Source organism: Puma concolor, chromosome B4, assembly GCF_028749965.1.
Source record: "Puma concolor isolate L17-30 chromosome B4, mPumCon1.1.hap2, whole genome shotgun sequence".
NCBI classification, from domain to species: Eukaryota; Metazoa; Chordata; class Mammalia; order Carnivora; family Felidae; genus Puma; species Puma concolor.
The window spans coordinates 88,954,998-88,967,798 of record NC_141673.1 but is presented as its reverse complement, the minus strand read 5'-3'; the positions used below and the strand labels follow the sequence as shown (position 1 = coordinate 88,967,798).

Below are 12,801 nucleotides of genomic sequence, written 5' to 3'. Positions count from 1 at the left end.
ATATCTTTTCAAAATATGAAGAACTTGTTTGATGTTAGGAATAACAATCATTACCCAGTATGAGATAGTTTTGCCTTGTTTTTTTTTAAGGTTTTCAACTGAAAGAAAGTTTGAAAAATCGAATATACTTATTAAATATTTCTAATACTGAAAGATTGCTTGTAGCTTATCTTGATTCCCACCCCTCACCAAATTCAACTTAGATTTTCACATTTAGTTTTCTATTGAGATTTTATTTCTTTGCTCTGTATACAACTACGAAAATTTTCTTTTATGGCTTAATGAAACTCTGCTGAGTGAATAGGCCTTCATTCAGTAGCCAATCTATTGAGGTTCTCCTGTGAGGGTTCGCAGACTATATTTTATCTTCATTGCTATCGCCTGTCTTTCATATTAATCTCTATATATTTCACACCTCACACTCACCCACCTCCACAACTTTGGTCATATAACTTACTGAACTTGTAGTCTCTCTTCACCCTTTGGAAATCTACCTCGAGGTTCTGCTCAAATCCACATTTTCCGAGGAATCTCTCATGATGTTTTCAGCTCTCCTCTGAATTTGCATAGACTTTTATCTGTATTGCTCTTCTGATACCAGTTTATTCAAACATTTACTCAGTCACTCAACAAATGATTATTTAGCTCACTTTGGCATTTGATAATACTTTCGTGGTTACAATTTCGAGGACATCTTGAGGAAGTTCCTAGTTTCTACTTTGCATTTTGGTTTGTATGACCAGGTATTATTTCCTGATCTAGCCTGTAAACTAGCTGGAGACAAGGACATATGAGTCATCTCTGTGATTCCTGTAATACGTAAGCCCACTACTTGACATAACAGGCACTCAATATATATTGTTAAATAAATGTACTCTATGGCTAATGAACAAATGAATGAATGAAACCTAATATAAAGTTATGATTTAATACAGTATGATAAAGTTGATACAGTATGGCAACTCCCACCTTTTGTAAACAGGGGATAATAATTGTAGGGTTTTATTATTAAAGAGTAGGAAGAAAATATGCATCTTGGGTGTTCCATCAGTGATAGCTGTTACAGTCATGGCCACTGTACACAAAGAAAGGAACAATATTGGACTACAGTTGGTACTTTTGTTATTGTAGCAAACAAAAGGAATTTAAAAACAGAGAGGGGGGGGCGCCTGGGTGGCGCAGTCGGTTAAGCGTCCGACTTCAGCCAGGTCACGATCTCGCGGTCCGTGAGTTCGAGCCCCGCGTAGGGCTCTGGGCTGATGGCTCGGAGCCTGGAGCCTGTTTCCGATTCTGTGTCTCCCTCTCTCTCTGCCCCTCCCCCGTTCATGCTCTGTCTCTCTCTGTCCCAAAAATAAATAAACGTTGAAAAAAAAAATTAAAAAAAAAAAAAAACAGAGAGAGGGGGAGGAAAATGATAAAGGTAGATAACAAAAAGGGGCTCAAAACAATGTGGAGAAACATTCAAAGAAACAGAAAGGGAAATAGAATAATGACAATAATCTACCCAAATCCTAAATAGGATTTGTATCACAAGATACCTTTCCTGCTCCAATAACCAATGCAAAGGCACTTGTCCTGCACAACCATGTCTAGAATTACAAAATTTTGACAGAGCCATACAAGATGCAGGTTCTGAGAATCCACCTCTTTGCTGAGAAAAACATTCCTTTTGTTTTTAGAACAAAGGTCATAATCAGTAAGAAGTGGCACACAAACCCTAATAAGGAAATCACAGACAATATAGAAAAAGCACACCTGGTAGAGTTTACCTGGGTTGGAAGTAGGTTAGAAGAGCAAGAGCAAATTCTCAAACTTTTAAAGGATGGAATTTAAGCAGCCAGAAATGTCACCACATATATAACAAACCATATATTAATAAATTTAATACTTTTAAATTGAAATCATGGACAGTCACTGTAAAAAGGGAAATTAATTTTGTCAAAAACTTGTAGACATAGGTAAAAACATCTTTTATTTTCCAATTTAATTTTATCCTATAAATATGTGAATGTGGGGTCTGGGAAACTGAAATGCTGTAATGATTAGTGTGAGCTTACCTGAGGGCTAGGAACCTATGGCCCTACACACATATAAGTGTGATAAAACTGTTTGTGACAATTGACTTTCTTTTTTTCAGTAAGTGCCTCCACTGACAGAAATATGAATGATCTGAATAAGCAACAGGTCTTGCTTGAGTAAAACCCCTACCCCAATTAACCTGCATAATTTTTTACAATTTGAAATCTATTACTTTGCATTTTAAAGGCTTTTTAGATTAAAAGTCCCTCAATGAAAGACAAATCTCTCTTGACAGAGAAATCCTTACTATCAAATAATACCCTAGATGAAGTACAGTACCAATTAGCTAATAACAAACTCTCGGAGAATAGAATCGGCACTTGAAGTCAAGAAAAAAAAGGTGAGCAGGAGGCTCAAGCTGCAAGGGGTAAAAAGGAGAATGAATAGAAGGAAAAGACTTAAAAGGGTCCTGGTTATTTTACAATTCCTCTGGTCAGGCTTTGGGACCTACATTCATTTGTAACCATTGTCTTGCACAGAGTTAGGCATGATCAGTGTTTAAAGCACCGATTCTACTTTGGCCTGAGGGAGAGGGAGAGGGAGAGGCTACTCAAGTGGGGAGCCTGAGTAGCTCAGTGAGTTGAGTGACAGCCTCTTCTTGATTTTGGCTTAGATCAGGGTTGTGGGAGACCCACAGGAGCCAGCTTTAAGCCCTGCCTTGAGCCCTGAGCCCTGCTCAGCATGGAGCCTACTTGGGATTGTCTCTCTCTCTCCCTCTACCCCTCTCCCTTGCTCATTCTCATTCTCTCTTTCTCTCTCTCTCTCAAATAAAATAAATAAATAAATAAATAAGATTTTTTTAAAGATCCTAAATGTTGTTAGCCTGGGTCAGTGGAGTAGAGAAGGCTGACAGGACAAAGCAGGGAAAAGAGCAAGACAATGGAAACCATTTGTTTCTCTGAAGCTTCCTCAGGGTTCCTCAGACAGGATTGAATCCTTGGGTCTCTTTTTTCCCAGAGTCCCCCACCTACAAAAATGGAACTGGAAATAGGCTACGAAACAGAATCAAATTCTTTGAGCACCAGGACATTAAATGCCAGTTTCTGGAGCTTTCTTTGAATTTGAGTTTATAATTAGCAGATGTCTATATCCAAGAGATGTTGCTCTGTGTTCAACTTCCATAATAGAAAAGTAAAATCAAGCATTTGAAGGATGTCCTATTATTATGTTGAAAAACAAAAACTCATCAGGACTCTGGAAGCTACTACAGTGAGGTTGCTGGTGTGGTGGGAAGGGTGGGTTTTGGAATCAGGCTGACCTTTGTTAGGATCCTGGTTCTTTTCGAAACTTTGCAAACATTTCTTAATTTCTTTAACCTCAATTCCTTCATTAATATATGAAAAAGATAATCTATTCTGTAGAGATGAAAGGATAGAGATAATGCATGGAAATCACTTAGTATATAATCATACCTGGCTATACTACATTTGGCAACTTTGAGCTGTGATTATTATTAGCTCAATTCCAGGATATGGCCTTGACCAGAACATGAGGTATTAAATACTGATACAACTTCACTCTGTTCACGTTTGGCTGCACCTTGATTCTAAGACTTCCAAGTAAAAAATAAGAAAGCAGTAAACTCAAATCAGGATGCTTAGGAGACCCTAACAGCTACAACTGAGAAAAGCTGTGAGTGTAGGATTGGTCTTCTAGAGCCTATTCGAATATAGAGAAGACCCGTTTGTTCTTCATCATCATGAACATCCTCATACAACAATCTAATGAACGCTTGACTGTGGCTGTTTTAGCACATCATATGCTGAGGTACTTAACCATCCTTTACGTCTACACATCTCTAGTACATGCTGCCCTTTTGGTATATTTGCGTTTAAGAGCAGAATCACCTAAAATGGATAATGCGCGGCTCTACCAAATGAGCTTAGTCACTGTGACCAGTAATCTGAGCTAAATTGTTTTTCCAACTGTAATACAGGAAAGCATCAGGACAAAATGTTTACATATCTAAAAATAGTTATAACACATACAGTTACATTTTCCTGCAAGTTTTTATCTGGAACTTTGCCTCACAAAAGCTGAGGCGTTATTACCACTTACACACATTTCTTTTTAGCCTTTTCTAGGAATGAATACTTAAAACTTAACTCAGCTGATAGAAATACACAAAAACGTGATTATGAGTTCCATGTACAGATGAGATTATTAAGAAGTTAAGATCCAATATTGATGTAAGAGGTTAGCAAATGATCAGGGTCCCATCTGGAAAACAGAAACATGGAACATAGTCTACCCTCTGTCCTTTCCTTATGCATGTAAACAATTTATTCTGTCAGGTAAATATGGCAAAAGATGGGATAGCAAGATCAAAGATTTGTTCACTACTCAAATATATATTTCTGACATTGTAGTTCATACTGAATTTAGATAGTAAGTAGTCCTACTAATTGGCCCCATTTGCTGGACTTTAATGTCAAGATTCACAGCATAAAGGAGTACATAAACCACAATGTGTCACTAGCAAATGAAGAAAAAATAACATTCATACATAAATAAAAGAATATGGATATGAAAGGAAACCAGGATGTCTTTACAATGAGGTATTTCCTATGGGTTTTTCACAGTCCTATTTCATTAGCTGTTTTTCCATTGAGAATGTAAATAAAAGTTATACAGTTTGGTGATTGCTGGATTGCCATATTACATTCTCATAAAGTATATGAAGTCATATATTATTACTGACAAAAATATTTATAATTTATAAGACAAAAATGTTGGTGAACCAAACTAATATAGAACCCATTCTACATTCTCCCATTCTTTTCCTGGATTACAAATATGATACGATTTACATCACATATTAGATGACATTTTGTGGCACCGAAGCTCCCACTGCCATATCTGAATTAATTCTAATTTTTAAACCCAAGTAACCTGAATACCTCTGATTTTCCAGAACTGCTAAGGGACCATCTAGGTAGATCTTGTCAGGCTTTCTAGAATTGACTCAAATAGGGATATATAAATCTTCTTGGTGGATCCTGAAAAGATTAGACATCCACATGGCATGTAATGAAAAAGGAGACAAATGATGTAAAGTACTTGTCAGAAACCCTGACACATTATAAGTTTCAATAATTGGTAGCTCTTGCTGCCTCTGTTGCTAGACAAAATGACTAAAAAGCTGTCCAGCTTGAGCTTCATCTTATTCTGTTCTGCCTTTGAATAGCTGTATTAAGTAACTTTTTTTAAAGTAACGTCTGCACCCAATGCAGAGCTTGAACACGTGACCCCAGGATCAAGCATTTCATGTTCTACTGACTGAGCCAGCCAGGTACCCCTGTAACTCTTGAGACATTTTCTACATTCTGTCCTCATTTCAGTATAGGACATACAATTCTATTTATATCCTGTCTTTTAAAAAATAAATGGCTATTTTGAAGACTTAAAATACTATATAAATCTCTGAAATTATCATTATTATAAATGATAATTCCACTTAGAAAACAACTCCCTTTATAACGTGCCCCAAGTTTGAGTCACATGCTTCAACTGTCCTTATCAATCCCTATCCTGTGGAATTGATGACATACTTGTAAAGCTAAATCTATTCTCATGATTCATAAAGATGTCTTTAGGTTAAATGGTAAAATATTATGTATGTGTAGAAAATATTTCAGTAGAGGAACTAGCAACAGTATACTGAAGTAAAGGGAAGGTTGAAGGCAGGCAAATATATAATCCTGGTGTCTTTCTGAGAAGAAGGCCAATGTTTACTGAAAGGGATGTGTTGTTGAAAAAAGACTTTAAAATTTAAATAATCCACCCTAGTATTTACATTAGAAATTGATCACAAGTACAAATCCCTTGAACAAATGGTCTTTATAACATCAGAGAATAAGCCTTATTCTTCTCCCTCCACTGACTATAAAATGTATTTTATGGGACCTGTTCTTCTCCTGATACTAAGTGGAATTTCAGGTTGCACTACTTTCTGTTGACTTTCAAAAGAAAAATAAAAGCCCTCTGGTCACATTAGTCTCACAAAAATGACTTTGAACTTCATTTAAACTGAAGCTTCTTTCCTCCCACTACAACATATCCAAATCTTCCAGGTGGGAAAAAGGGTTCAGGTGGTTTGTTTATGCTCTGCTCTAGCTTCTCCTGGCCTCTCTCCCTAGCCCCACTCCAGCTCTTCCCACAGAGTGAAGCAAGGCTGCTTCTTTGTCCTCCGGAGTTGAAACTTGGTGTGGGAAGTTAAAGAGGCAGGTAATGTCATTTTTTCTTTCTCTGGCCTAGAGAGCAATTTAAAACAGACTCTCCCGGCCATTTCTGTGGGTCTTTGGAGATGGTACCCTTCATTTGTGATCTCTAATGTGCAGTATCTTCGGTGGGGTAAATGCACTTCCTCTGACTAGTCACACACAAGTTCTCCTTCAAATTTTTACCTGTAGGACACACTTTTAGCCACTCTACTCAGTTCTCATCATTGCTTCATATAATCCAATTAGCCAGACTTGACAGACCCAAACCAGTTGACCCACCCTTGACTGGGATGTTGCTCCTTTTCAAATGTAGTCCTTGCTTCCTTTCACCTCCTGGCAAGAGGATCCACCTCCGCTCTTTGCCTTCTAGACTTTTTAGCAGGAATCAGACCAGTCTCTGAATCCTCCAAACTGTAGAGGACAAATATAAAGCACTCTGAGCAAACCTCTAAAATCATGCTCACTAAGCTTGAGGTTGGGCAAAACAATGTCTTTGCCCTGAAATTGAAAAGGATGGTAGGCACCTTCCATAGGAGATGCTAAAATCTTCTGTAGCATTAATGTGATTCAAAGAGTAAGTCATGAGCAAAAAAGCAGGCAAACAAGTCTCTGGCACAGACCGAGTCCATGACTAGATCCAGTAAAATTGAAAGTGTAATATATGATAAATACTTCAGGAACGCCTGGGTGGCTCAGTCGGTTAGGTGTCCGACTTCAGCTCAGGTCATGATCTCACGGTTCATGGGTTCGAGCCCAGCATCAGGCTCTGTGCTGACAGCTCAGAGCCTGGAGCCTGTTTCAGATTCTGTGTCTTCCTCTCTCTCTGCCCCTACCCCACTTGTGCTCTGTCTCCCTCTGTCTCAAAAATAAATAAACATTTAAAAAAAGATAAATACTTCAATAATAGTTCATCAGGAAAAAATATATCTTGTGTAATAAATGATATTGATATAATTAGATCTCCTTCTGGAAAGAAAATAGACTCTTAGCCCTCCCTAATGTCATGTTCAAAAATGAAAAGAGCAATAGATTGAAGATTTAATGTAAAAAATGAGAATATTTTTTAAAAGTAGGAGTGTTAGGATCAGGAAAAAACTCTTCCAAAAAGAAAAAGAAAACCCAAGGAACAATAATGGAAAAAATTTAGAGTTGACTTCATAATGATGCAAATTACACAAAGGCCAAAAAGTACCATAAGTAAAGTAAAAAAAAAAAAAAAAAAAAAAAGAGAAGAAATAAAGAAAGAAAGAGAGATAGAGGAAAGATTTGAAATATATACAAGAGGCAGAGGTTTATATCTCTAATGTGAAAAAAGAACTCTTACAAATTGACAAGAAAAGAGACAAACATGGGTATGAGCTGGGGTTCATAAAAGAGGAAATGCAATGGCCCAAAAAATTTATAAAAAACTTTTTGTAAAAGAATGTCAAATCTCACTAGTAGCTAAGGAAATGCAATTTAGCACAACACAATATCCTCATTTATTAGTATAATAAATTTAAAAATTTATGGAAATTTATAATATTTAATCAAATTAGGTATAAAAATGTTAAGTTGTGAATTGCAGTGTGCAATGTTTCTGTAATTTCCCTTTTGGAAATCTTTCTCTAGAAATGGAAATGTTTCTAAGGAGATACAGGCCAAGAATGATTTAGATGTATGTGTGGGCCTAGAGGAATGTTCATGGTACACAGTTGAATGAATACAGCAACAAGGTAAGTCGCATATATAATGATGATTATATTCATGTGAATAAAAGTAGGGAGAACATTTGTATATAAATATGTATAATTATATATGATATATGTATATTTTATGTGAATATAGAAAGAAATGTAAAAAGATATGTACCAAATTGACTTTTTCTTTTTATACTATTTGTGTTATTTGGCTTTATTGAAAATATAACTCTCACTTTCGAATTTTTAAATTTTTTTTTTTTTTTTTTTTTTTTTTTTATTTTATTTTTGAGACAGGGAGAGACAGAGCATGAACAGGGGAGGGTCAGAGAGAGGGAGACACAGAATCTGAAACAGGCTCCAGGCTCTGAGCTGTCAGCACAGAGCCTGACGCGGGGCTTGAACTCACGGACCGCGAGATCATGACCTGAGCCGAAGTCGGCCGCTTAACCAACTGAGCCACCCAGGTGCCCCTCACTTTCGAATTTTTAAAGAAAACACCCGTGTGTGTGTGTGTGTGTGTGTGTTGTATGTGTATAATATAGACAGCTAATGCTCTAGGATTTCATGGAAGAGAGACAGGGATATGGAGAACATGGAGCTTGATCAGAACTAGAAGGATGGGTTTGGAGGAACCAGATAAACAAAAAGAAGTCTTTCAGACCATGGGCAAAACAAGAGGAAAGCAGTATTATCCAGAATCATTTAGATTCACTTCAAATGCTCCAAATCACTTATAACTGCATATTTAGAAAAAATCCAAGTCTATATCCATATGTTTGTGTGTGAACAAGCAATATTATTATAATTACATGATCCTGCTTTACACAGAATTCTTGTCACTACCAGGAAATTATAGACAAGATAATTAGAAAACCCAAAGAGTCTTATATTTCCGAGTATTAAATTGGCCTTGTATTTTTTTCTAAGCAAAAATAACTGAAATGCAACTCACAACAACCCAAGTCAATGAACTCCCTTTACCTTAGCATTCACCATCATCTCCATTCACTGCTGCTTCTACACTTGTGTAAGATCATCAGAGTTTTTTAAAAGTACACATTGAGTAACCAATATGTGTAACGCTCTGCACACATGTAAGCTGGAACTTCCTGCCCTGCAGAGAATCAGAGTTATAAATAAAGGGATCTTTGTTTATATAACTTTTAATCCTTTGATAAAGTTTCTTTGCTCCGAGGGTTACGTAAAATAGGTTAAAGAAAAGATTAATCACTTGGAAACAGAGGCTCCTCCCTGGCTGTTTTTTCTTAAGTTAACTCTTATGTGGTTGTGGTTCTGACTATAACATTGTATTAAAAGAGTAAAGAAAAACTCAGTGAGTACATAATAAGTTAAATAATAAGTACTTAACTTCCTTAGACTTCAGTATTTTTCTTTGTATATTAACAAATCTTTTGTAAATCAAAGAATTGCTTACTGATTTACTCATGTATTGAACAAACTTAGTATGTTGAGCATTAGTTCAATTCTGGGTAACTGGATAATCTAAGAAAAGATGATACCAAAATAGGAATAAACTTGGAGGCAATAAACTTGGAGCAATGCTGTGGACAGGACCATTCATTTCTATCAAACATTGATTTTCTCCCGTCAGCCACCAACATTTCCAAACAGTAGGCCGATGGGAGAAAACCAATGATTACGAGTTATTCCATTGGTAACTTGCCAGCCAGATCGAGTGAGTGAAAGATTATCTATGTCATGTGCTGAGGTGGTCAGATCCAGGTAAAATTCAGGATGAAGTGGAAAGGATGGTTTGGATTAACATAGAACAAATGCTATGTAATGTTTACAAGCACCAGCTAAACCAGCTCCAGCACTGATGAGTTGTGTTCTTGGACAAGATCATTAGCTTCATTTTTTTAACCTATGCTAAGGGATAATTATAGCATCTACCTCAAATAATTGATGTGATTATTGTTCTTTCATTCAACAAATATTTGCTAAGTGCCTACTCTATGCAAAACACTATCCTAGGTGGTAAGAAGTCATAGGCATTGTTTGTTCTGACTGAAGGAAGGAAGATATAAACAAGTCAACATAATAAGATTCAGAGAGAATATTTTCCCCTCACTAGGCCTGTTTAATAAATATATTTTAAAAACCATAAAGGGCTGGGAGAGAGGCTGGATCAAGATTGGATTTATCAATGCTTTCAGAATCCAGGATGTCTTTCTGAGGCCAATCTACAAGCTCTGTCTACACCTTCATTGCCTACGTACTTATAAGTTTGAATCTGTTTGGAAACAAAAGTAGGTTTTATTCTGCCAGCCATTCAGACTTGTTTTAAGATAGTTTTGGGGATCTTTGAACACATTGTTTTCATCCTCATTTTTAAAGTGAGTGTGTGTCTTGTCTGTAAGTACCACCAACCCCATGCATGTGGACACACACACACACACACACACACGCTGAAAGGGTGGCCTACTTTCCTGATTCATGTGCCTTCCTGCCTAGAACTTTTATCTGGCAACTTATAGGACCAGCATCTTCAACATGATACACTGGATTTTCATCTGCAGGGAAGTACTGGAAATCTTCTTTAGTGAACGGTTTCTCCAGTGGACTCACCAGCAAAGTGTGGAGGAACATATGCACAGGTCTTTGGGTGCAACAAAGCATATGGTAAAATACTACTGCATGTTAAGAAGTCACATTAAATGTTGTAAGCAGAGGCAGGGGCAGCAGTGACAGTATAAAGGGCTTCTGTATTTCACTGCTGCTGAAGGAGGGATGATGATCTTGGATAAATATTTATTCAAAGATGAGACATCCAAAAATAACTGAGAAGTCTCCTTTAAACTCTTTTTACTGTTTACTTCCCTCAAGTCCTCATCTCTAACTTGCAGCAATGGAGGTAGTGTTCCTTGGTAATAAATCCACTATAAAGATTCCTATAGCCTGGATCAGAGGATTATGTTTCTTCTCACGTTGGAAGATGTAGCACCCGTGGAGGGATAACTCATTAAACTCTAAGTTCTGACCTAAACACCATCTCACCACTCTGGCAAGGATGCTGTATTTATACCTGTTTCCCCACTATAAGGTATCCATATTAACCATTGGATGGATAGGATTGAACAGAGCTCAGCAAAGTATGCATTGGGGCCAAATCTGGGCTGCCACTTGTTTTTGAGTTTTATTGGAACACAGCTGCACTCAACCATTTACATTTTATCCATGGCTGCTATTAATGACAGATTTGAATAGTTGTGACAGTGATCATAGAGCCTGAAAAGCCTAAAATGTTTACTATTTAGCCCTTTACAGTACAGGTTAGCTGACCCCCAGTATAGAATAATGCTCCTGGTAACAGCAATGCCAGTTTGGTGTCAGGTCAGCAAAAGTTCTGATAAAAACTGGACTTAGAGCTATACAGATACCAACATGAAATGTTGAAATGAATCCATGTGTGGCTAGTGAACAACTACCATCTTTGCCTTTGAAAATAAGCTTTGAGATCATGGTTATATCACAGAATTGTACAGTTCAGAAACTTCCTTCAGAATCTGCACCTCTTGATTATCTCTCTCTGAACTTCAAACTCATTATGTGTGTTCTCTTCACTCTGTTGCACATGTTCTTTCCTCTCAGTGAGCACTGGTTAGTCAGGTAGTTCCTCATGACTTTTAAAAATCTATTTAAATAGGATTTATTTATTTTTTTAATGTTTTTATCTAGATTCAAGTTACTTAACACAGTGTAATATTATTTTCAGGTGCACAATTTAGTGATTCAACACTTATCTACAACATCTGGTGCTCATTACAACAAATGCCCTTCTTAGTCCCCATCACATATTTAATCAATCCCCCCCCCATCTCCCCTCTGGTAACCATCATTTTGTTCTCTATAGCCAAGAGTCTGTTTCTTGGTTTGTCTCTCTTTCCTCTTGATCATTTCTTTTGTTTCTTAAACTCCACATATGAGTGAAATCATATGGTATTTGTCTTTCTCTGCTGACTTATTTCACTTAGCATAATAGTCTCTAGCTCCATCCACATTGTTACAAATGGCAAGATTTCATTCTTTTTTATGGCTGAGTAATATTCTATTATATATTCTATTCTTTCTATATACTCCATTATATTCATATGTACATAAAAGAGCAGTGTGAAGAAGTGGGGGCAAGAATGACCCCCAGACTGGCCAAAGCCCACACACCACTTCATCCATGTGCCCAGTGCCTATGTCCCACCACTGTTACCACTATGCCCAAGAGAAAGGCTGAAGGGGATGTTAAAGGAGATAAAGCCCAGGTGAAGGATAAGCCACAGAGAAGATCTGCAAAGTTATCTGCTAAACCTATTCCTCCAAATCCAGAGCCCAAACCTAAAAAGGCCCCTGTAAAGAAGGGAGAAAAGATTCCCAGAGGAAAAAGAGGAAAAGCTGATACTGGCAAATATGGGAGTAACCCTGCAGAAAATGGAGATGCCAAAACAGACTAGACACAGAAAGCTGAAGGTGCTGGAGATGCCAAGTGAAGTGTGTGCATTTTTGATAACTGTGTACTTCTGGTAACTGTACAGCTTGACATCTATTTTTTATCAAGTTTTATAAAAATGTAGCATATATATACACACATATATACATACTATATATATATGGCATCTTCTTTATCCATTCATGGTTGCAATAACTTCTTACTAGATATGTCTCCTGAGGCAAGGGAAACAAAGGTGAAAAATAAACTACTGGGATTTCGTCAAAATAAAGGCTTCTGCACAGCAAAGGAAATAGTCAACAAAACTGAAAGGCAACCTGCAGAATGAGAGAAGATATTTGAGAATGACATATCT

The 12,801-nt window shown here is 37.0% G+C and overlaps 2 protein-coding genes across 3 annotated transcripts in view; one reads left to right on the top strand and one right to left on the bottom strand.

The window, feature by feature from the left end:
* SLCO1A2 (solute carrier organic anion transporter family member 1A2) overlaps window positions 1-9,109 on the bottom strand; it is a 131,489-nt gene extending 122,380 nt beyond the window's left edge. Inside the window, exon 1 of one of the 2 annotated variants that reach the window (XM_086713932.1) lies at window positions 8,966-9,109. The gene's annotated coding sequence lies outside the window, so the exon portion shown is untranslated. The remainder of the gene's footprint in view (window positions 1-8,965) is intronic. The other variant, XM_086713930.1, reaches the window with a different exon arrangement.
* A 2,707-nt stretch (window positions 9,110-11,816) lies between these two features.
* Window positions 11,817-12,486, top strand: LOC112867607 (non-histone chromosomal protein HMG-17-like). The gene is given in 1 exon segment (XM_086711838.1): window positions 11,817-12,486. A coding segment is annotated over 1 exon segment (390 nt). The 5' UTR covers window positions 11,817-12,096.
* Window positions 12,487-12,801: the final 315 nt, after the last annotated feature.